Below are 23,976 nucleotides of genomic sequence, written 5' to 3' on the forward strand. Positions count from 1 at the left end.
TTGTGCCCCATATCCCCCCTACTGTGAACCCACCCACCCATTCCATCTTCCCTCTGGCCTGCACCCCATTTCCCACCCTGCTCTCACCCCGTTCCCCCTCCGTGTGCCCCATTCTCCCCCTCCCGACCCCACAGATCTTGCGCCACTCACACCCCTCAGCACCTCCATCCTCTGCCGCAATCTCAACCTTTATTGTCACCATCTCCCAAAACAACCAGGGCGATGGAAGCGATTCCAACCCACCCCACCCAACTTTTGGGCTGCCGGGCAGGGTGGGATTTCCCGGGGATTCCTCTCAGCCTTCCAGCGGCTTCTGCGCGTGGGCGAAGAACACCCCGTCCACATCATCCACGCCGGTGCGGAGCGCGGGGGGCATCGCGTAACTCCGCAGCTCCCGCAGCGCGAAGCCGGCGGCCGCCAGCGCCTCCCGCACGTCCGATTCCTGCAGCGGCACCACGGGCAGGCGAGCGGGGCCCGCCAGGTAGAAAGACTCGCCCAGGGCCCCCAGCAGCAGCGCGTGGCCCCCCGGGCGAAGCAGGTTGCCTACGTGGGCCAGCGCCCGCACGAAGGCGGCGCGGTCGGGGCTCACGGCCTCCAGGCAGAAGGCGGAGAGCAGCGCATCGGCTGGGGGGCGCAGCGGGGCCCCCAGAGGCTCCGGCCGGTGAACGTCGATGGGCAGGATCCGCCGGAGACGCTGGCGGAGACGCCGCTCCTTGTCCTGCCACGGCTCCCTGAGGGGCGAGGGGGAACAGGGGAAAGGGGAGGTGGAGAGTGGGATGGAGCCCGGGGGATGCGGGGAGGGGATTGACCCGGCAAACGCAGGGATGTGGGGATGGGATCAATCCAGTATTCACTGTGATAAAGGGACGGGATTAACCTGGCACCCAGAGGACTGTGGGGAGGGGGGGGGGATTCGGCACGCACGGGGATAAGGGAATGGGATCAATCCTGCACACGGAGGGATGTGGGGACAGGAAGAACCTGGCACATGGAAGAGTGTGGGAATGGGATCAACCCAGCACACACAGGGAGGTGAGGATGGAATTCTGCAGGGATATCGGGTGGGATTGTGCAGGGAAGTAGGGAGTGGGTGGGCATTGACCTGGGACAAACGGGCATGTGGGGATGGGATCAATCCAGCTCACACAGGGATATGAGGACACGATCCTGCAGGGCTGTGGAGTGGGATGCCGATTCCAGAACCTACAGGGACCCAGGAACGGGATTGCACCAGGGAAAGCCAAACACCCACAGGAACAAAGGGACAGGATCTCCTGGGGGTCAACCCAGCAGCTCCAGTGATGTGGGGATGGGATCCAGGAGGGATTGACCCAAGAGCCACTGGGACATGGGAACAGGATCAACTGGGCACCCACGAGGATGTGTGGACAGGCTCCTATGGGGATCACCCCTTCATCCGCAGGGATAGAAACAGGATTCCATGGATATGTGAGGCTGGGATCCTGCAGGGATCACACCAGTATCTGCAGGGACGTGGGGCTGTGATCCCATGGGATTCGGGACATTGCTCTACAGGGATCAGCCCGGGATCTGTGAGGACCTGGATTAGCGATCCTGTAAATTTTGGGGACACAATCCAGCAAGGGACCACCCTCCTCCTGGGATCACACAGCCCCCCCTCCCGTACCCCTCTGTGCCTCCCTACCCGCGCCCCTCGATCTTGCAGACGTGCTGGATGAAGGGGCTCCAGTCGAAGGCTCCGGGCTCGCCCCGTGCCCACCGGCCCAGCTCCTCCCGGTTCACCGCCAGGTAATCGGTGGCCACGATCTCCTCGAAGTGGTCGCAGGCGCTCAGCAGTTGGTAGATGGTGGGACCCGAGCCCACATCGATCAACGTCCGCCCCCGGATCTCACCTAGGAAGGGGACAGGACATATTGGGGGAGTCCCCACACCGATCTGGGGAGCCGGGAAAAGCAGGGAGGGCCCGAGGAGATATCCCCGGGTCCCGCGGGTGCTCTGTGCCTCAGTTTCCCCACCCCACTGCGAGGCTTGGCGGAGCTCCTCGCCGCCTTCTCCTCACCACTGGCGAAGGTCTCGGCCAAACATCGCAGCTTCCAGGGCACCACGAACTCCTCGGAGGAGAAGTCGGCCCGGGGCGGGAGGTAATTGTTGCGCAGGTACGCGCGGGGGTCGAAGTGCTCGTAGCCCTCGCGGAGCGCGTCCGGGCTGTTCATGGCGAGGGGCTGAGGCTCCGGCCCTGCCGCCGCCTTTTATCCCTACCCGGCCCGGGGGGGCCGCGGGGAGCCGCGACGGCCCCATCCATCCACCCCGCATCCCTCCATCCATCATCCATCCCGCCTAACCCGGTTAGCGCCAGCGCCCCGGGGCCGCGGATGGATCCGTCCCGGAGCTGATAACGGCTCCGCCGCCCTTCCCGAGATGTGGGGATCCAGGAATCCTGTCCCTGTGACCGGGAGGTTTTGTCCGTTCCACCCCGAGATGCGGTTGTGACCCCCCTCTGTGCTGCCCCATGAATGTCCCATGGGATGAGGATGGAGAGGGATTAGGAGAAGGGCAAAAATGGGATGAGGATGGGAAGGGACACACATGAATGGTGTGGGATGGGGATGGGAAATGATTGGAATGCGATGGGGATGGAAATGTGGAGGGATTTGGGTTGGACGGGATGGGAATGAGAATGAGAAGGGATTAGAATGAGTTGGGGATTGGGATGGAAAGGCATTGGAATTATGGGGGTTTTTTCTTGGGGATGGGAAGGGATTGGAATGGGGATCATCTGGGCTCTCCATCACCAGTGAGCTGAGTGTGCTGGACCTCAGCCCAGCTCTGGCAGGAGCCAGCACCACCTCTGCCAGCTCCCAGTGCTCCCATCACCTCGGGATAAGGAGCAGGATGGGACCCATTTATGGGCCTGGGGGCTTTGAAAGAACCCAAATCCTGCCTGTGCCAGAGCTGTAGGGGGTGAAGGTGAGAGACAGGTGGCTCCTGGGAGGAAGGACCAGGATGAGACAGAGCACAGGGAGGGGACAGGGCCTGGCGGGGGCCCAGGGACAGCGGGATCCAGAGTGGGAACAGCTAATCTGGGCACTGCAGATCCTGGCACCGGGGTGGGTGATGCGGGGGGGGGGGGGGGGGGGGGGGGGGGGGGGGGGGGGGGGGGGGGGCGTTTATATAACACAAGCCCCCTCCCACCCAGGACCCCCCCCCCAATCCCATAAAACACCGGGTCCTTCCAGCTGCTGTGCCTCAGTTTCCCCCGTGTCTCCCTTCCCCCATCCCACAAAGGGTCCCTCTCCCCCTAAATCTTGCCTCCCTCCTTGTACCCCCCTCCAAACAAAGAGCCGCTGCGGTGCCAAGGTAGGCATTTTATTGCCGTACAAAGACCATGGTCTGTACAACCCCCACCGCAAGCCCCCACCCCCCTCCAGGCTTCCCCCCCCCCCCCCCCCCCCCAGGGTTCCAGCGTTCCTCATCTTCGCATTCCCTTCTTTTCGCCAGGGGAAACTGAGTCACGCCGGAGCTGCCGGGAGCCCCCCCGAAGGGCGGGAGCCCCCCCGACCCGCGGGGTCCTCATCCCCACCGGCCTCCACGATGCCCGCAGCGGGGGTGGGGTCCCAGGTGAATGGGAGTCCACCCCCACCTGCCCCCGCCTTCCTGTGCTGCCTCTTCGGGGCGGGCTGAGCAGACCCAGGCGTGTGGGTCCCCTCAGCCCCCCAAACATCACCCCTCTTGCCCCCCCCCCCACCCGTACCCCGACCTTCCCCGGCCCCTCTGCCACGCTCAGGCCCCGCTGTGCCTCGTGGGAGAGGGAGCGGGAGAGGGTGCGGGGATTCCCCCCTTTGCTCCGCGGAGGTCTGAGGGGGGCGAAGAGGGGCACGGGGAAGGTGCGGGCGTAGGGCAGGAGGTGCTGGGTCAGGGGCTGTCCCAGGGACCCCCACCCGCAGCAGCCCCCAGGGCGAGCGCTGCTCCAACACCCGCACGGCCCCCGCGCTGCTCCAGCGTCTCCCGGTGCTGCGTGTCCCACCTCCCGCCGGCACCACCTGGGCACGGGGCACTCGTGGGGGTGCAAGCGAGACCCCCATGTCCTGCTCTGACCCTTTTTGGGGCACCCCATCCCACCAGAAACCCTGAAGACCCCCATGTCCCGTCCCACTCCATGGGAGGACCCCATCCCCCATGTCCCACAGACCCGCTCAGCCCCACGGGGACCACCCCATGGGAACCCCTGGAGAATCTCCTTGTGGAATCCCGGCCTTCCCCCAGCCTCATCAAGACCTCTATTTCCTCACAGGAACCCCATAAACCTTCACAATCCCTCCTGGACACCCCCCCACCATCTCCCTGGAGCACCCCTCACCCCACAGGGACACTCAGAAACTCCCAAAACATCAAGACTCCCTGGAAACCTCATAATTTGGGGACACTTGGAGCCCCCTCACATTGCAAAGACACCACAGAAACACCCAAGTTTGGGACTCTTGGGGCTGCCCAAAACCTCACTGGCACCCTTGAAGTCTACTATATCCCCAAACCTCCATGGAAACCCCCAGTTTTTGGAACCCTTGGAACCACCCCACAAAGCCACAGAAAACCCCATATTTTGAGATCCTTGGTGCCCCCCCAAAACCCTATGGAGACCCCACAATTTGAGACACTTGCAGTCCCCCCACAACCCCATGGAAACCCCACATTTCAGAACCCTTGCAGACCCCCAAAACCCCAATCCCCCCACAAAACCCCCCAGTCCTCCAGCACCCAGTGCCCCCCCATGTCCCCACCACCCCTCGGACCCCTGGCAACCCCTCTGGCCATGCCCCTCACCCGTCCTCGGGCCGGGACCTGAGCTCTAGGTCCAGCCACTCAGCACTGAAGGTCTCTCTCCGCCCCACATCCTCCTCTTGGACTTGGCAGCCCAGGCGGGCCGAGAGCAGCCCCTTGGAGCTCCCCCACCACGCCAGGGCCCACCATGGTGCCGTTTTTTTCCCCCCCTCTGTGCCCGCCCCGCTTTTATGGCCCCGCTGGGGCTATTTTGGGATGAGCCGCTGGCACCGGACGCTGCCAAGGGGGGGCGAGCAGGGGTGGTGGGCACCTCGGACACGTGTGTGGCACCCACGGGGTGTATCCCCCGCCCTTCCCGCCATGGGGATGAGGGGCAGACCCTGCCAGCAACGTGATGGCACCGGTGGGACCCGCCCTGGCACCTGCCCAGGGCACGTCTGGCCTTTCCCTGTCCCCCCCCACAGACCTGGGGCGCCACGTGCCACCTCTGTTGCCATCCCTGTGCCACTCACAGTGACCCCAGAGGGACATTGGGGGTCCCTCCCAGCATGTGTCCCCACCCCAGGACAGGGGGTTTTGGGGCTGTAAGGACCCCCAAATGAGCTGTTTGTAGGGCCAATAGTCAGGTGCCAGTGACCGGGGGCTCACATGGACGTGGTTGGTGACAGACACGGACGTGGGGCTCCAGCCCCCCCCCCAGCTGCCCCCAGGCGTGGGGGGTCCCACCGCCAGGGGATGAACCCAGGGTTGGAGGGGCACTGGGGGACAGGTGGTGCAGACAGAAATGCTCCAAATCAATGGAGCTGCCAGTGCCACCATGGGGTGGGGGGACAGTGCCACCCATGGCCAATGCCACTCATCACCAATGGCACCCATGGCCAGTGACCCAAGGAGCCTGGAGCTCCCTGGAGGACCCCTTTGATGCTGGGGGGGGTTTCAGGGTGACCCCAGCCCCACATCTGCCCACACCCCTTTGATTCACTGGATGACAAAGGGCACACAGGTGACACAGAGCTGCAAACAGTGCAAGGCTTTAATTCAGACCCCACAGACTGGGGGGCGGGGAGGGGGGAGCCGGACACCCCCGGACCCCCGAGAGGGTGCAGAGAGCCTGGGGTGGGGGCTTTGGGTGCCCCCCTCCTGCAGTGCAGCCCCCCTGTGCGGGCGGCCCCGCGCTGCTGCTGCTGTTTTTAGAGCAGCACACGGAGCTCACAGGTAGAGAAACGCAGTCGCCCCCGCACCCCCACCCCCAACACCCCCCCCCCCTCGCACCCCCAAAAAGGATCAAATTCTCTGCTTAAGGCAAATCTCGCGCTGGCTCCACCAGGAGCTGCAGGTTTGGGAAGGAGGGGGCTTGGCCAGTGCCAAGGGGAGGTTTGGGGGGTCCCCAGCACTGTCCTCGAGGTGGGGGACATAGCCCCAGGGTCACGGTGGGTGTGGGGGGCTACAAACTGTGCCTTCACCTGCTGGTGGAGGGGCAGAGCCTGGCACAGGGCTCAGCTGAGTTCTCACCAACATAGCCATCACCTCTGTCCCCTCTTCCTCATGGAATTGGGGCACAGTGACACGAATCTGGGGGTGCCAGCTGAGCCCCCAACCTGTTTGTGGGGAGGGGGGGCTGGCCCAGCCCCCGTGGGGGGCAGAGCAGGGATTTGGCACAGAACAGTCGGGTCCAGGGCCCCATTCAGGGGCAGCCATGGTGGGAGGAAGGGCTGAGCCCCCTGGTAATAGGGGAACCCCCCCCGATGGGGTGCAGGGTCCTGTCCCTGTCCCCACAGAGCAGAGAGGGCACTGGAATGTCCTCAGGGCTTGGAGCAGAGCTCGGCCACGCGCTGGCGCAGGTGGAAGGCGAACTCAAACATGGTGGCAGCCAGGCTCTGGTGGATCAGGTACCGGGGCAGGCGACCCTGAGGACACAGGACAGGGACACAGGGCTGTGAGGAACGATTTGGAGCCGGGGACTGCCCCCATCCCACTCTAGAGGGTTCCAAGGACATCTGTGAGGGTTCGGGGTTGGGGGCAGCCCCCATCCTATTCTGGAGGATTCCAGGGACATAGAGCCATGAATGAGGGTTGGGGGTTGGTACCATCCCACTCCAGGGTGTTCCAGGGGACATGACGATTTGGGGCTAGGTGCTGCACCCAACCTGCCCTGGAGGGCTCCAGGGACAGAAGTGAGGGCTGGGCTGGGTGCTGTCCCCCATTCCCATCCCATCCCATCCCATCCCATCCCATCCCATCCCATCCCATCCCATCCCATCCCATCCCAGGAGCACCGCTGTGCGGAGCTGCGGCTCTCAGGGAGCTTCAATCCGGGGGAGGAACTGCAATGTGGTTAGATTTCTCAAAAAAAGCCCTGCACGACTCAACCCCCACCGCCTCAGCCTTAGCTCCGTGGTGGGAGATCCATGAAAAAAAATAATCCTTGTCTCTGGTGGGGAGGGAGCTGAGACAGGGTTGGGAACCACTCCAAGGGCATGGAGGGAGGAGTGGACAACTATCCTGAGGGTCAGGCAAGCACAGGACACTCTCCTCCCCTGGGATTGGGATGGTCCAGCACACATCTTTTCCTGGAGCAGGTTTTCCCTTGGACACAGGGGCAGGAAAAGTGCAAGGCCGCTGTTCCCGACAGGAGCTCCGGACCCAAACACACACACGTGCGGAATCCTCCCTCCCCCAAGGAGCAGGAAGGGATGAGCCATGGGCTATAAATACTCGTTCAGGGCCAAAGGGAAGAGCGAGGATCTGCGGAGGGGTCTGGGAGCTGGCAGAGCCCCTGGGGAAGGCGATGGGAGCACTTGGGGGTTATTAATAGCTCGGCATTCCTTCCATGGTGGAGGCGGCCCGGGAAGCACAAGGAACCTCTTCTCTCTCTGAGCCCCACCACATTTCAGGGGGGTTTGCTATCCTCCCCTCCAAAAACCTGCCCACGACGGGTGCCAGATCCACGGCAGGAAAACACATCCATGGCAAAACCGGGCGGGAAGGGCACGCTGTGCTCCGGCTCGCTCTCAGCGCTTCCCAAACCTTTCCCGAAGAGTTTGGCAAGACAGGCAGGAGCCGCTGGGCTCTGGGGGAGGGGAGGGGAGGGGAGGAGAGAGGAGGGGGCCGCGGCAGCGCTGCAGCACAGCCGAGGGATGAATGGAGCCTTTGTGCTGCTGCGGCAGCGCCGTTACCACGTCAACCTTCCGCGGAGGAAGGAACGGGGCCAACTCCGCTCCCGCTCCCGCATCCGCCCCATCCCGGTCCCTCCGTGCGCTGCCTTTTGTCCGGGACACCCGCAAGGACACGCAGCTCCACAAATAACTCCGGACCCGGTGCAGCTCGCTCTGCCGGGGGTGGATTTTGGGTGTTTGTGATCGTGCCAGGGGATTTGGGAGCAGGGAATTGCCTCTCTGGAGTGTTCCTGGGAGGGGCCAGGCACAAAACTTGCCATGCCTACAAACTGGTTTTGGTCACCAAAGAGGATAAAAACCTCCTCCCTGCACTCAGAGATGAAACCCCTAAGTGAGATCTTAAATAACAAGGAAGAGCTTCCAGGTAAGGAAGAGCTTCCCAAACTCCCACTGGGAAAGGAGGGGGATTTTTGGAGTAGTTTAACCCAACACTTGCCAAACCTGAATCCCTTCAGTGCAGCACTTGCTAAGGGGGCACTTCTGCGGCTGCTGGGATTCTGGAGCAGGGCCTCAGGCTGCTGGATGCCAGGGGAGAGGGGAGAGCTGTGCTGGGGATGGGACGCAACCACCTCACCCAGGAACTGGTTTTACCTTCAGATCTGTGTTAAGAATCCAGATGAAGGTGCAGACCTTGGCATTGCTGGGACATTTCAGGACGATGAATCCACCAGGTCCATTCTCACCCCTGTGGAGGAAAGCCAAGAGGGTCAGGCAGAGCCAGGCTGGAATTCTGGCTGGGATTCTCTGGGATGCACTGCACAGAGCTGAGCCTGGCAGTGAAGGCCAGGGCCCGGTGGGGCAGGAGCAGATGCTGGGAGCCTGGGAAGGTGTGTGCCTTGGCTCCAGGTACACAAGCCAGCACGGCAGGGCAGCTTTCCCACAGGTGCCTTGGCAGCGCCAGTGCCAGGGCCGCCAGTGGAGCAGCAGTAGAGCAGCTCTGCCTCTGGATCGTGCCAGCTGCTCCCCACAGGAAGCTTTCCCAAGCACAACCCTGGGTGCAAACAAGAGGTCCCAGGAAGCTCTGTGTGCTCAGGACAGGCTCAGCACTTGTCACTCCAGCCCCCAGATCCTTCCCAGCACCATCTGATCTGTCTCTGAGACGGGAGCTGTGCACACACAGCCCAAATACAGATTTCCCTTCCCTCTTCAGAACATGCTATTTTTGCAGTGTGTGTTCATTACAGGATTTTTCCAGGCCCTGAAGTCCCCAGTTCCTAAATAGACTGAGGCAGTTCCAACAGCTCTGAGATAAAATGTCAATTACTTTAACCAGATTATTGAGAAAACCAAAGTCGGAGCGCGCGGTGGCACAGCTGGGCCCGGCAGGAACAAGGAGTCCTTGTCTGATGAGCCCAACCCCTCTGGGATCCATCACCAGCCTGTCCCTTTGCAACGGGAGAGGCCAAAGCCCTGCTGAGATTTTGGGAGCTGGTCCATCCTCGTTTCACCCCTCAATGCCTCAAATTCAGTGAGTGAACGGTTTACGAGGAGCACAAAGGCATGTGAGAGGCTCAGAGCCACAGCCAGCTGTTTACTGCCCCTCAGAAATTCCTGTTTGGGAATTAACTGTTACATAAACAGGATGTGGGACTGGGATGGGGCTCGTGCTGTTACTGGTCAGCACCTCCACTCCCCCGAGCTGGGAAACGCCCCAGCACCGCTGACAGCACAGAGAGTTTCTTGAACAAAGGGAGACGAACAAGGGAAGCGAGGTTCAGCTCCACAAATAGCTCAGCTTCCTGCAAATCCTGCCAGGAAGGCAGCAGGGCTTGCAGTTAAGTGGCTCTTTGCCTTGAAGCTCTGGAGAAGTGCGTGATCCCAGCTGAAAAAACAGCACCTGCCTCTCACCTGACGTACTTGGAGAGCGGAGGCTTCAGGCTGTGCGTGGTCGACATCCCTGAGGAAACGTACCTGTCTCTCCTCCTCTCGATCCGACGCACATTCACGAAATCCCTGCGCAAAGAAAGGGCTTAAAAACACACCCGGGATGTGGAGGGGGCAGATCCTGCTCTCTGCACTGCTGGGAGAGGCTGTGGCAGGGTTGTGTCAACACAGGGACAAAGCACAGCCAAGCACCGATATCTGGGAGCCCAACTGACCGAGGTTTGGAGCTCAGAATCCTGCCAGGAGCGTCTGGGGGAAATTTCAGGGGCTGTTCACCCTTGGGAGTGTTACTGCAGAGCCAACCAGCCCTACTAGAGCTCCCAGCAGCCCAGAACAGTCCCAGTGTCCCAGAGGGGTCTCCTCGTGGTTTGGCGGGTGTTTAGGGGCAGTGTGGGATGAACTGACCTTGGGGACACCACCCCGCCGGCAGCTCCAGCCGCCACGTCGTACGAGACGATCGTGTTGTCCTCAACCCGCTGCAAGATCTGGGGAAGGGCAAGGGAATTAATAAAAAGAAGGGAGATTTGCTCAGGTTGTGCCTCAAGCCTGCACGTGCCAAGAGGATACAGCGTCTCCCCCAAATCAGCACTGGGAGCAGACCAGGGATGGAAGGCAATGAGTGGTGCGTGCACGGGGCTGGGGCTCATCTCCCGAGTTTTTGGGGGGCACAGGTGTCACCTCCAGCTCCCCTCCACGAGGTCCAGACCCTCCCACTAGACAGAGGTAGGTTTGGCTCAGCCCTGGCCCCTATCCCTGCCCACCTCTCGGGCTCTTGGCCCGGCACAGGCGTGCAGCCGGCCGCCGCGGAGCGCGCAGAGCGCACGGATGAGCGGCGGAGATTTAACGCCTCGGTGACTGGGATCCAGCTCGGCTCCAGCACCGCCAGCAGCCTGTGTTGGACAGGGAAGCCGCAGCTCTCCGCTCCAAGGAGCTCCTGTGATTAAGCCATCTTTGTCCGGCACGCTCACCTGGCAAGCTGCCACTGTTCTGTTCCACAGGATCATCTTCTCGGGCTGCAGAATCACCTCCTGGTAAACCATTTCAGGAGAGCACTGCAGGAAAGCCTGAGGACAGAGCCAGAGCAGTCAGCTAGCCCCTCTGCTCCCCTTGGGGAAGATTATTTTTAAGGAAAACAGGCAAAACAAAAGGACAAGTGGGATCACAGGGGAGGGGAGGGGTGAAGCCAGCCTGGTTCCCCTGCATGCAAAACCACGGCTGTCACCCCTCTATCTTGGTGCTTCCAGGGGCCTGGAGGGCACATGTGGGGTCAGGGAGGACACACAGAATTCAGGATCTGGGAGTCACTGAGCTTTGCCTATCCGTCTGCCCCTCAGCAGCTCCCCACACAACATTGCTTCGGGAAGTTGCATTTTTGACTGTTTTGTTGTTTTGTTTTTTTTTTTTTCCTCAATCCATTCCAAGCTCCAGCACACACAGCATCCATTCCATTCCCCCCCAGTCCCCACGGGAGCAGGGATCTTCGGAGGCAAACGGTTAATGCAGTAAAGTGGGACCATCCAGCTTTTGCTGGTGAACACAGAGCTGCTCCACTGGCAGCTCCTGCCAGCGAGGCAACATATGCACTGGAACAAAGAAAAGCCACGGCAGCACCGACGCTTCATTAAAGCATGGTTCCCAGCCAAGCCACTCCAGCTTGGGAGAGGGCACGGAGCAAGGCACTTCCGAGCAGCTCTGCCCAGTGCCAGGCAGCAGCAGACGCACGCTCAGCCCTGGCCTTGCTGGCAATTAGTTCCAATTAGCCTCCTTGGTCAGATTAATCCGAGATGCTGAGGTTGGAAGCGAGTCTTGCAGTCACCTGCTCCCGACTCTACCAGTGGAGTCTTACTGGATATTTACTGGGGAGTTTGTCTGCTGGCCAAGGGGTTTTCCTGGAGAGATTCCCTAGTGCTGTTCATCTGTCTCAAGCACGGGGAGTGTGTTCTGCAGCCTGACCTGTCCTGAAAGCTGAGCTGTGGCTCTTCATCCATGCCAAAGAGACCAAGGAATCGGCCCAAGGATGTTCTTACCTTTAAAATAAAGGTCTTGCCATGGAAAGGGATTTCAAAAGTGTAAACAACATCACCGAAGTCCTGTGCAAGAGATAAGAAAGTAGTATTTTTATCAGCAAAAAGGGATTGTTTCTATTTAGGGTGAAGTTTGCTAAAACTCTGAGGCTCCTGTGACCCCCTGCAGCCCCCAATCACCCCCAGCCCCTTGCACCAGGCAGCGACCTCGGCACAGAAACCGCCCTGAGCACATTTCAGTTGGCCATGCCTAAATTTCCATCAACAAAACAATATCTTGAGAGGCAGCAGGGATGAGACAGAAAAAGAATCCGCCCCGTGCCAGGCTGCAAACCCCACGTCAAGGTCACATTCTCTTTGTAGCAGCACTGGGGTGCGAAGGGGGTTCGCTGCCAGCACTGCTGGTGTTACCTACGGCTGAAAGGAGCCTCCCTGGAGGGGCCAGGGATGGGCAGATGAAAACCTTTCATCGTTAGCCCTGTGTTAAACTCTGATTAGTCTATTTAAATCCATCCCCCTTTGGAAAAAGAAAACAATCTGCCCAGCTAGTTTGGCATCAGACAAAGGATCACTTGACAGGGGAATTTGAAACACCAGATGAGACAGCAGTTTGCAGGATTCGCACCCCCCAGTCGTGTTTCAACCTCGTGAAACAAGGTTGGGTTTGGGGGGCAAACCCCTCCTCTTTCTCTCCACTCTCCTGAGAGAGAAAAGAGCTCTGTGCACCTCAGAAAAGTCTGGAGTAGGCAGAGCCACATTCCAAGTTTACACCCCAGCAACCCATCCAGGTTCCAGGTGCTGGGGAAGGGGGACACCAGTAGCACTGAGGATGGGAAGAGCAGTTAGTTCCCCACATGGGCCAAGACTCCAGTTTGGGCTCCCAGCAAGCTCAAAGGCACCTAGCCATGGAGAAAGGGCAGGGCTGGAGCTGTGAGATCAGTATTGCCCTGCTCCTTCCCATGGCTCTGCATCCCAAAGGTGAGCTGGCTGCCCCTGCCCACCCTCTGGACAGAGGGAGGAGGGAAGGGCCCTCTCCTGTCAAACTGCAAGGCAATTAAACGTCTAATTAAATAAGAGGGGATTTTACATTTAACTGAACTGGAATAGATTCCTAATTCAATCAGGTAATTGTAACGCTTGTTAATTTTTCATGGCGCAAGGAGGTTTCCAAAGCCTCGTTTGTCCCGGTTTTTGCTAAGCCATCCATGCCCTCTGCCAGCTGGGGAGGAAAAACCACACTTGCATTGTTTTTCTCAAACTTCCAGTTCTCCTCTTGGGCGAGGATTTGGTCCACAACCTCCATGGCCTCTTTGCCTTGTCGGACATACTCCTTTTCCTAGGAAAGAAGGGAGGATTTCATTAGCTGGGCGTGCAGGAAGCTCGAGGAGTGTGTGTGAGGCTGCTCCCCCCTCCCTGGGCTGGCAGAGGGAAAGGGGATCAGAAATCTCTTAATTTGGGTCACAGAGGCCTCATTTTGGAGCTCCAAGTCACGCTCCCCGCCCTGGCTTGGATCCACACACCAGCTGCTCCCGGCAGCTCCCGCCTTAGCAGGAGGGTTTCCAGCAGGCAAAGGGCTCTGGGATGTGCAGCTTCCTTCCTGGAGGAGCCAGAGCTAGGGCTGAACAGGAGCAGGATCTCTTGGAAAAAGGCAAAAAGCCTGTGCCCAACCAGGTTTTGGGGAGGTCAAGGGCCAGCCCTCAAGCCACAGGGACAGATGAGGTGATGCCCAGAATGTGACCAAAGGACCAGGGATGGAAGGGAGAAGGGAGAGGGACAGGCAGGAGCAGAGCCAGAACACACCCCTGTGGGATGCTGCAGGGAAAAGCACACAGCTCTGGGGCAGTGGGACAAAGTTGGGGGGCTCAGATGATGCCTCCTGCAGTGGCTACGATGCCACTGGTCCTGTGGCACAGAGAGGGCTCAGCCACTCGTCCCCAGAACTGAGGGATCTGGACTGGGGGGCAGCAGAACCTGATGGGACCACAGGACTGGGGAGACTCCCACAGCCCCAGGTCAGCCTGGAGTTGAGGGCAGGGCCAGGCCCTGTTTACCTGAGTTGTCAAGGCCTTCCTCCCCACACCTTCCTCATCAGACTCGTTGTCTGAGCCTACGGGGAAGCACCAATTCACTCACAGTTAATGAACACCCCACTGGTACCACCTCCCTCCCTTCTCGTGGGGCTGATCCCTGTCCCTTATCCAACAGGAAGGGCTGTCAGTGAGGATGACTCTCGCCCTGTCTCCCTGAACACCTGCTTGGCTCTCCAGAGGGTTGAGCTCATCCCGGGTGTCAGCTGTACCAGGAACAGTGTTCCAGAGGGCTGAGCTCATCCCAGGTGTCAGCTACACTGGAAAAACTGCTCTGGAGAACTGGGCTCATCCCGGGTGTCAGCTACACTGGGACAACTATTCCAGAGGGCTGAGCTCATCCCTGTGTCAGCTACACTGGGACAACTGCTCCAGAGAGCTGGGATCAGCGTGGGTGTCAGCTACACTAGGAAAAGTGTTCCAGAGGGCTGGGCTTGCCCTGGGTGTCAGCTACACTGGGACAACTGCTCTGGAGAGCTGGGCTCGGCGTGGGTGTCAGCTAGAGTGGAAAAAGTGTGTCCAGGGAGCTGGTTCATCCTGGGTTTCAGCTACACCAGGATGAGCCAGCTGAGATGTCCCCAGTCCCATGCCAGGAACTCTCCAGTAGCTAGCACAGGGCAGTGATGTGCCACCAGCCCTCATCCTCATCCTGTGACCACCCACCTCCGTGCCCTCACCCCAGGGCAGCATTTTCCAAGCACACAGCTCAGAGCATTTAATCCCAAGCCCACACGAGGCTCCACTTCCCTGCAGAGCTGCAGCCAGGCTTGCAGGGAAGAGAGTGGCTCTGATAAAAAGGTGTCATGTGGAGAGTGTGGCAATGCCACCCTGGCCCAGGTGCAGGCACAGAGAGGGGAGAAGGGACCCTGTTTTGCAGTGTCAATTCTTGAAGGCTCTGCCAAGGGTTGGGATAACAAGGCCGAGCTCAAGGAAGGGATGATGGTAGTGAGGAATTCCATGGTGATGGCACAGGTGACCTTACCTGCAAAGGACTCGGGTGGGGAGTAGAACTGTCCCTCGGAGAGAGCTCGGGGGTACAGTAGTGGCCTTGAGGCTGCAGCCTGGGCTGCCAGGAACCCTGGGGATGTGAGCACAAGGATTTAACACCTGGCAGGTTCTGGGACCCCAGCCCTGCCCAAACATCCTCTTGTTTTTCCCACGTTTTCCCATGTCTTTCCCCAGTGACACCAGCCAGCCTCAGCTCCTGATGCCTCATCTTTTGTCTGAGACGTTTTATCTGCCCTGGAGATCAATGGGCTCTTCTGCCTGTCAAATAATCCAAAGGCGATTAAGCATCTAATTAAATAAGAGCTTCCCCTGGAAGCAATTTGGAACCTGAGCCTAATCCAATAGAGGCATTAAACACTTGATCATTTTTCAACTTAAAGCCTCCTTGCAAGACCCAAACATCCTCTGGTGCTTTCCACTCAGAGCATTTCTGACTGAGCCCCGACTGACAAATGCCCCTTTTTAGTTTGGTGCCACTTCCCAGCCAGTGACTCCTGGGAGAGGTACAAACCAGACCAGCTCCCTAGAAGGATCCTGGAATTTACAGGGTGACGTGTGAAGCATTAGGTCAGCCCCAATCCCTGCTCGGTGTGACCTCAGAGAACACAGGCCACAGAATTTCACACCCCATAAGTCACCCTGTGCCACAGAATGTGTCTGTGACACCAGCAGCCCTCCTGGGAAAAGGGCTCCAGCCAGATCCAAACACAGATATCAGGGACAGGGAGTACAACTCTTTGCCTGGCATTTTCCTCCCTGTCTCCAAACACTTTCTCCTATGCAGAGCTGAGCTCTGTCTCCAGCACGTCTGGCTGCAGGATCCAGTCATTGGGAAATCTGGCACATTTTTCTCCCCTCAATTAAAAGATGCTTTTTATAATCAGGTATTTTCTTCCCCTGAAGGGACTTGTTGACCATAACAGAACTGAGTCAGACACTTCCCATCCCAGCCAACCTAGAGATCCCTTTTCCAGAAAATGTCATATCCAGGTGCTGCCAGAGCAGCAGAAAACTCAGGCATGGTTGGATTTGTCCAACTCCTACCAGAGAGGAGCAAAAATACTCACATCGTTCCTCTTCTGCTTCCTGAGTTAGGACTTTAAAATCCAGGAACCAGGTCTCCAACCAAGCAATGACAAACGAGACGATGGGAAGTAAATACCCAAAAGCCCCTTTGGTCAGAAGCTGTGTGGAAAGAAGCAGAAACCACAGGGAATGACCCAAACAGGGAATAAAACAACGCTGAGAAATCACAAAGCAACTTCCTGCGAGCCCAAGGAAACCAACCTCGGAGAGGATAACCTTCACAATCAGGAAGGCACTGGATACCAGTGTAGTGACCTGAAAAGTAAGTGGACAGAGCTCAGATTCCTGGGAAGTCCAGGAGAAGAGGGAAAACTCCCCCCAGGAAAGGCTGGAGTGCCTCCTTACCGCGATGACCCACCAGTGGCGCAGGCGGACAACGGCGTAGCCCAAGAGCAGCACAACAAAGCGAAACAGAGCCAAGAGCTGCAACAACAAACACTCAGCAACCCCAGTCACTGCCCTTGTCCCTCTGCCAGGTGCTGGGAGGGCAGGGACAGGCACAAGCTCCCAGGGAACAGGCAGGTCATGGCTCCACCAGGAGGGATTCACCGAGGTGGGCAAGGGGAGACCCCAGACCCTCCCAGCCCCACTGAGCTCCAGAGGCCTGCAGGAGGCTGAGATACTCACAAAGATATCAAAGAACGAGGTCTTGAATTTGTAGTTGATGATCTCATCCTTCAGGTTCTCCTTAATGCCCACCTTGGTCTGAGGGAGACAGGGAAGCAGGAAGCTGCTGAGTGCACTGATAAGAAACTCACGGGAGAAGGAGCTGAGCAGTGCCTGGGGTTATGAATAGGTCAGGGAATGCATCTGCAATACAAAAGGTCCCACAGACCCAGTGTGGGCTCCTCTGCCAGCAGAGGACTGGGGAGGATCCCATGGCACATTTCCTGCCCAGATTCACACCATGTTTTACCCTGGGATTCACACCCAGGAGCACGGGTAGGGGAGGAGGGACATTAAACACATTTTAGGTGTTTAGGTGGTGATTTCCAGCACCCAAATCCTTGGCTCAGCACAGCCACCAGCTCCTCACAGCCTGGAGCCCCAGGATGGACACCTGCCACTGCTGCTCACCTCATCCAGGTGGCAGATTCCAGAGGAATGGGAGGAGGCATGGAAAAAAATGGAAAACCACAGAAAAAATGTTCCTCAGTAACCTTCACTAATACACTGAACATTTTCCTGTGGGGGCTCTCGGTGTCACTGAGGACCTGGGGGGATTTAAGGATCCTCCTCTTGCAAAGCACTGAGGGGTCCCTTCTCCCTCCACCCGGCTTCCCACAGCTCACAGCAGTGCTCCAGGAAATCTGATGGAAGAAGGGAACCAGCAGGATCAAACGTGTTGGCAAAGGGGAAAAGGGAGGAGAGGGGGATGCACAGCCATGGGCCGCAAGGCAATCTCAGAGAGGCAAAAACACTCTCTGGGATTGACAGGAATGTGGAAAAAGCTCATCCCAAGATAACCCAGGGTCTGACAGCCCTGGTCCTTTGGCCACCATAAATCCTGGGAGCCTGGAATGGCTGTCTGGGAGGAAGTGGAGGGCTCAGGTAACTGGAACAAATGCTTCACCTTTAGGCTATGGCTTTGGACGGGGCCCAGCTGGCTGGGAGCTGGCAGAGCCAGCAGCTGTTGGATGGGCTGTGAGGAACAGGCTGGTGGATCTCAGGCCAGTCCTTGGCAGCCAGGGTGTCCTGGCACTCCAAGGGCAGCCACTGGGAAAGGATCCCTCTGGGTCAGGGCTCTGGCTTAAAATCCAGGGAGAGGGAGGCAAAAAGATGGGAGTGAAGCTAGGCTGTGCCTCCAGCTGACCTGTGGCCACCAGGATTCAGGCTAGCTTTGCTGAGTGGCCACCAAGAGCCTCTTCCCCCCTCACTGGCTCCATGGGATGCTGCAGGAAGGAGGAGACACAGGGAAAGCTCTGGGTGATGGTTACTGTGGGGGGTGTTTCTGGTAGATGGGCTGTGAAGAACGAGTTGGTGGGTGACAGTTCCTGGTAGGGTTGTCCTGGCACTCCAAGGGCAGCACAGGCAACCACTGGGATTGGGAAGGGATCCCTCTCAGTCTAGAATGGGGTTAATATACAACAAATGGGCTAAAAGAGGGGGGCAAAGCTGGGCAGTGCCTCCAGCTGACCTGTGGCCATGAGACTTGGGCCAGCTTTACTCAGTGGCCACGAAAGAGCTTCATCCCCACACTCCATGGCATGCTGCAGGAAGGCTGAGACACTGGGAAAGCTTTGGGTCATGGTTTGGGGGATGTTTTCAGCTTAAACACAGGCTGTGCACCAAGATGAACCACCTGAGGCATCTCTCTGGTTCTGAGAGCTCTGAAAGCACCCAGCCTGCACAATTATGGTTTGCTTTTAACGAGGGGCAATTTGCTCAGCTTATCTCGCAGGGAAGGAAACGGTTGGATAAAATAAAAAAAGGAAAAAAAAAAGAAAAAAGGCATTAGTCATGATATCAAACCATTGCTCTTCATAACCAGGCAAATAAGCTGCTCTAATGGCTTTAAATATGCAGCATCTCAGCTCGGGGGCCCAAATATCAGCACTTAGTCACTCATTAATGGCTACCTGCACGACCCACGCTCAGCATCACCCTGGTGACCGAGCCAGGATTAACTCCTGGGGGCTGGAATTCCAGCACCTCTTCCTGAGAGGACTGGGACAAGGGCAAGGGGCTGGGGTCCAAGCTGGGCTTGGCCAGGACACCGTTGGCATTGCTGGAATGCTGGCTGGGAGATGGTTTTTCCTAAGGGGGTGGGGAGCAGGGGGCTCTGGGCAGGGTGAGGAGCTGCTGGCCCGGACAGTCTGTTAAGTGCAGACACCCAGAGATAAGGAGGGCAGAGATAAGAGCTGCTGAGGGAGCAGCAGGATCCAGTGCTGATAAATGCAGGCCAGAGCCCAGGGTCTATCTGTTCATCTCTGCTCCGGGTGTTCCAGGGGAGGACATGGAGTACCTGAAACTAGCCAGGGCCGGTTTAGGGAAAATAAAAACAAAATATAGCCCAGGGAGGGATTTGGACTTGGTGGGACTGAGGTAAATAAACTGGATTTTCCCTGTTATTGCAACACAGAGCAAACACAGCAGCTTGTGAGTCGCTTTGCAGGGAACCAAACCACTCACATCCCCCTCAACAATCCCTTGGGAGGTGGAGCAGCACCTCCAGCTTCCCAAAGCTGAGATTAGCAGCAGAATTTTGGGATCAAAGCCCCTGGAGGATCCTCCCCTGCTCCTCTGGTGCTCTGAGAGCACAGCAGCAGCAAAGCCAGGGAGAAGCTTTTCTTCAGGCCAAGGGAGCAGGAGGGGAATTTGGCTCAACTTGGTGATTCCAGAGGTCTTGGATCTTGTTACAGCAACAACAAAGGGACGGTGTTAACAACCCTGGACAGCCCTGACAAAACCCCGGGGCAGGAAACGAGCTGGACTTCAGTTTACACTAAAGAACAGCAGCTCCTTGGCCAGCGCGGGGAACAGCAAACAAAGATCTGTCCTAGGAGTTCTGGAACAGAGCAATTAACAGAGGGAACTGAGCTTAAAAAGGGCAAAGATTCCCGGGTTTGCTTCCTCCAACTCACATTCAGCTCGATGATCCACAACAGGGAGATGAAGAGCAGGTCGAAGGTGACAAAGAGGCAGAAGGTCCTCCTCACATCCGAGATGGCTTTTCTCTTCTCGGGGGAGAAGAAGTACGGGGAGAAGCCCTGGCTCTGGGAGAAGGAGGAGCTGATGGAGGCAATGGCTGGGAGGCTGCGTTCCAGGTCGTGCTGCAGGTCCGTGGGCTTGCTCATCCTCCGGGGTCGGGATTGGCTCCGGGGACATCGACCACGGCAGCGTCACCTGCGGGGACACACCCAGGGACCCTCAGGTCTGGCCACACCCCTGCTCCTCTCCCTCTCTGATGGCAAATAATCCCAGGAGCAAATCAGATCCCAAGGAGAAATTCTTCCCTGTGAGGGTACACAGGGTGCCCAGAGAAGCTGTGACTGCCCCTGGATCCCTGGAAGTATCCATGGCCAGACTGGACAGAGCTTGGAGCAGCCTGGGATAGTGGAAGGTGCTCCTGCCCATGGCAGGATGGAAGTTAATACCATGGCAGTAGGGAAAAGGGCTCCAACGCCCATGGAGATGCCAAGGCAGCATGGAAAGGAGCTGCAAACCTCATGAAAATATTGTGGAAGAAGGAAAAGGGGCCCCAAACTCCATGGAGACACTGTGAACACAGGAAAAGGGGTCTGAGGATGTTTTGGGAGCACTCCCTGAAATCATAGAGCCACCCCACTTTTCACTCTGCAGGGAAGACAAAGCCTTGGGAGATAGGCACTCCATTGGAACAGATGCCAACCTGCACAGCCAGGGGAGAACCAAGGGCCTGATGCCCAACTGTGCCAGGCAGAGCAGCAGGGAGGCATCAGGGACAGAGCTGCTCCCTGTCCCAGTGTCAGGGAGGGACCTGCTCTGTGTCCTGGCCCCGCCTGGCAGTGCTGGGCACACGATCCCAGCACAAGTGAGGTGTTGGAAGCCGGAGCTGTTTTCCTGCAGCTGTGCCAACCATTGTATTGAAATTTTTCCTCTCCGTCAGAGCAGCACAAGGAGGCCCTGTGGGAAGGGAGCGTGGCAGGAGCACACGCTGGGGACAAACATGGAAGGAGGATCCCAAAACAGGTCAGGCCAGGGATCTGTCAGTCCCGGCCCCACCACCTCTGAGTTACTCACAGCAACGGCACAGCCACAAGCTCCTTCCCTGCTAAATCCTCCTGCTCAAGGATGTTTTGCCTCCAAAAAAAAAAAAAAAAAACAACAAAAAAAACCGCCCCGGATTGTGGTGTGAGTTCCTGCCCCAGCGGTTCTGTGCCTGCTGGGATCCCAGGGAGCTTTTGTCACCATAGTTTCCACTCATGACATCCAGGAGGCTGCAGTGTCCACGGAAAAATGTCACAAGGTTGTGCCCAGATCTGTGGGAAGTGGAAATCCCACAGAATGTGAAGCCAGGCGTGTTCCAGGATCACCTGCAGGAGCCGAGCACAGCCTGATTTGGGGCAGTTTGGGCCAGTTTGGATCCCTGAGCCAGAGGTTTTTGCATCCCACCCCCGGGAGTGCTGTGGCCGGAAAGGGAACAAAGCTGGACTCCTGTGAAGTCCCTCTTGGAGGCGCTTGGGAAGGAGCTGGAATCCTTGTCACTTCGGATCAGCCGCTCCACGCGCCGGGCCCGGCTCGAAGTGACAAAAGTTAAGGACATCTGTGAGGGATAAATAATAAATCCCACCCCCCGCCGGGGCTGCTGCCACCTCCTCCTCCCCTCCAACAGCACTTTGCACTTAGGCAGCCCCTCCCCAACATTCACAGTGCTTTAAAATCACCCGGAGAAGCTCCAGGGACCTGATCCTGGGATGCCAAGAGGGGTCACAATGGGGTGTTGGGACATGGAAGGACACAGGGACGGGCAGGACACTGCACCAGAGCACCCTGGTGCAGCTCATCCATCATTAATCCCAGTTTTCCCAAGGAGGTTTAGGCTGTTTTGGACACACACCTCTCCCAAACCATCCAATTCCCAAGGGAGGACCTGCACTGTGGGGCAGAGCAGGAATGTTTGAATCCCAGACAAGTCCCCTGCCCCCCCTCCACTGGAGCTGCTCCCTCCAGCAGCTGAGAGAGCTCAGAGCAGGGGCTGGATGTGAAGAAACGTGGCTGTTCCTGGGTGACAGATGAATTATTGAGCACCACAGTGCTCCATTATGCATTCCAGCATCCTCCGCATCCCGCTCCAGCAGCCAAGGAGGGGGTCAGGTGGGGGTCGGGCTCTGCTCCCAAGGAACAAGGGATGGGATGAGAGGGAAAGGCCCCAAGCTGTGCCAGGAGAGGGTCAGGGTGGACATCAGGGGGGATTTATTCACTGAAAGGACAATCAGGTATTGGAAGAGGCTGCCCAGGTATCGGTGGAGTTGCCATCCCTGGAATGTTCAAAAAACGTGTGGATGTGGCACTTGGGGACATGGGTTAGGGGTGACATGGCTGTGCTGGGTTAAGGGCTGGGTTTGATGATCTTGGAGGGCTTTTCCAGCCTGAATGATTCCAGGATTCCATTCCAGCAAGGGGCAAACACTGCTGGGGGACCACTCTGGGTGATAGATCACAGCCCATGGGGACATTCTGGGTGACAGATCACAGCCTGGGGGACATCCCAAGTGACAGATCACAGCCCAGGGTACATCCCAAAAGATAGATCACATCCCAGGGGGACACCCTGGATGACAAACCACATCCCAGGGGGACACCCCAAGTGACAGATCACAGCCCAAAGAACATTCCAGGGACCCTTCTGGGTTTCTCTGGCTTGAAAAGGGGGGATTTGGAGACTCTGGGGAAGGATTTTTGCTGGGGAAACCTCCTGGTATGGACATTAGGAGGTGACAGGGGCTGCAGGGATGAGGGTGACGCCACATCCTGCAGATCCCAGCAGGAAGCAAACACAGAGGAGAGGTGGGTGGTGAAATCCTGATCAATATTCAGCACCAACACCCAGCAAAACCCCGTCAGCCCAGTGCCACCAGCAGCCCTGAGCCATCATCATCCCAGTGCCACCACCCCAAAATCCTGTCAGCCCAGCACCACCACAGCTCAGTGCCACCAGCATCCCAGTGTCACCAACCTAAACCAGTGCCATTAACCCAGTGCCACCAGAGCCCAGTGTCACTACCCCAAAACCCCGTCAGCCCAGTTCCAGAAGAACACTGGCCACCCAAACATTCCCAGGGGCTGTGCCCAAAGCACGTCCCAACCCCGCCACAGCCCCATGTCACCCCTTCCTTGAGCTGCTTTCCTGTCTCAACTGCAGCCCCTATTTAGCCCCGTTTGCTCATTAATGACCTAGTTCCCAGTCAGGAGCTTTTCCCACCCCGTGACACCACTTCTCCTTCCTCCCATGCTTCCCCCAGGCTCATGTGACAATTTCTCCTGTCCCCTGTCTGCTGGGACGTGCAGTCCAGGGTGGTGAACACCCACAGTGGGACCCCCAAAACCTCTGCAGCCCCCTGAGCCATCCCAGGGGCAAAGGACAGGGGATCACTGTGTGATCCAAAGGGATGGAGACCCCAGCTGCTGCATGGGGCACTGAGGGGTGTCTGAGCTTCCTTTTAAAACAACAAAAAAAAGGTCAATATTAAACCAGACATCGAACCTTCATTCCCCCCAACCCCCCCCCCAAAAAAAAAAAAAAAAGCTGGGAAGGATCCAATGGTTTGGGCAAAGCACTGGAGAGGCCTCAGTTCAGTGCAAAGTGAGGACACCGAGACCCTCGGGAGCCCCTGGCACTGCAGGGAGAGATGGGGACACTCGATGAGCCTCGGGAAAAGCAGCTTTGTCCTGGAGCCAGCTACGGGATCCTGCAGCTTCCCACATTTACCCTCATTTCCATAAGATCTGGGGTGAAATTCAGGGCTCTCCTCGCTGGGTCCAAAAGGCAGCAGGAGGCACAGCCCAGCACAACATTCGGGGGTTTGAGTGCTGTGACCCCCCGGTCCCGCGGGGGTCGGGAGAGAGCATTCCCAAGGGGATTTGGGTTGGGATTTGGGGCAGGATTTGGAACCCTCGGAGCAGAGCCAGGGAGGGGCTTCATGCTGCCCCTTCCCCCCAGCAAAAGGGTCCCCGGGAGGACCCTTCCTCGAGCAGGGGATGAAGCCCGGGAGCTTTTCCAACACCCCGGAGCAGTGGGAAGAAACCGGCACCCCAGCACAGACCCAGCCCTCGCCCGGAGCTCCCACTCTACAGCCCCCCGACCCCCGCGGGTATCCCAGAGCTCGGAGCTTGCCACGGGATTGAGAGAAGGGCAATACCCGCACCTCGGGAGCTTCTCGGGCCCCCCGAGCCTCTCCGCACACCCCCGCTCCCGGCTTCCCGTTTCTCGCAGGTTCCCGGAGGTGACACCGGTGAAAGGCGCCCGGA

At 58.2% G+C, this 23,976-nt stretch overlaps 3 protein-coding genes across 4 annotated transcripts; all 3 read right to left on the minus strand.

Annotated features, from left to right (window-relative positions):
- Positions 1-295: 295 nt before the first annotated feature.
- On the minus strand, positions 296-2,195 carry PNMT (phenylethanolamine N-methyltransferase). Its single transcript, XM_062508358.1, has 3 exons — positions 2,042-2,195; positions 1,667-1,874; positions 296-731 (listed from the first exon to the last, which is right to left on the minus strand). The coding sequence occupies exons 1-3, from the start codon at positions 2,193-2,195 to the stop codon at positions 296-298; spliced, it is 798 nt and encodes a 265-aa protein (XP_062364342.1).
- A 1,296-nt stretch (positions 2,196-3,491) lies between these two features.
- TCAP (titin-cap) lies at positions 3,492-4,950 on the minus strand. Its single transcript, XM_062508034.1, is given in 7 exon segments — positions 3,492-3,659; positions 3,734-3,910; positions 3,912-3,968; positions 3,970-4,002; positions 4,004-4,022; positions 4,804-4,928; positions 4,930-4,950. Coding segments are annotated over 7 exon segments (600 nt in total).
- A 1,091-nt stretch (positions 4,951-6,041) lies between these two features.
- STARD3 (StAR related lipid transfer domain containing 3) lies at positions 6,042-22,612 on the minus strand. Of its 2 annotated transcripts, XM_062508296.1 has the most exons (15): positions 20,749-22,612; positions 19,611-19,872; positions 16,654-16,731; positions 16,372-16,449; positions 16,228-16,281; positions 16,008-16,125; positions 14,915-15,010; positions 13,897-13,952; positions 13,089-13,181; positions 11,849-11,911; positions 10,790-10,885; positions 10,227-10,306; positions 9,786-9,890; positions 8,529-8,622; positions 6,042-6,668 (listed from the first exon to the last, which is right to left on the minus strand). In XM_062508296.1, exons 2-15 carry the CDS (start codon positions 19,821-19,823, stop codon positions 6,564-6,566), a joined length of 1,329 nt encoding a protein of 442 aa, XP_062364280.1. In that variant the 5' UTR covers positions 19,824-19,872; positions 20,749-22,612; the 3' UTR covers positions 6,042-6,563. The 2 variants fall into 2 exon arrangements, with proteins under 2 accessions (XP_062364280.1, XP_062364281.1); XM_062508297.1 differs by lacking the exon at positions 16,372-16,449.
- Positions 22,613-23,976: the final 1,364 nt, after the last annotated feature.

Source organism: Cinclus cinclus, chromosome 24 (genome assembly GCF_963662255.1).
Source record: "Cinclus cinclus chromosome 24, bCinCin1.1, whole genome shotgun sequence".
NCBI classification, from domain to species: domain Eukaryota; kingdom Metazoa; phylum Chordata; class Aves; order Passeriformes; family Cinclidae; genus Cinclus; species Cinclus cinclus.

Bases quoted from the DNA above. Each gene is read 5' to 3' on its own strand.
- PNMT (XM_062508358.1), bottom strand. From the start codon at position 2,195: ATGAACAGCCCGGACGCGCTCCGCGAGGGCTACGAGCACTTCGACCCC. The intron at 1,875-2,041 runs GTGAGGAGAAGG...TCCCCTTCCTAG, and splicing joins GGCCGAGACCTTCGCCAGTG to GTGAGATCCGGGGGCGGACG. The intron at 732-1,666 runs GTAGGGAGGCAC...CTCGCCCCTCAG, and splicing joins TGCAAGATCGAGGGGCGCGG to GGAGCCGTGGCAGGACAAGG.
- STARD3 (XM_062508296.1), bottom strand. From the start codon at position 19,823: ATGAGCAAGCCCACGGACCTGCAGCACGACCTGGAACGCAGCCTCCCA. The intron at 9,891-10,226 runs GTCAGTTCATCC...TTCTTTGCGCAG, and splicing joins GGCGGGGTGGTGTCCCCAAG to GGATTTCGTGAATGTGCGTC. The intron at 6,669-8,528 runs GTAAAACCAGTT...CTGTGTCCTCAG, and splicing joins TTCTTAACACAGATCTGAAG to GGTCGCCTGCCCCGGTACCT.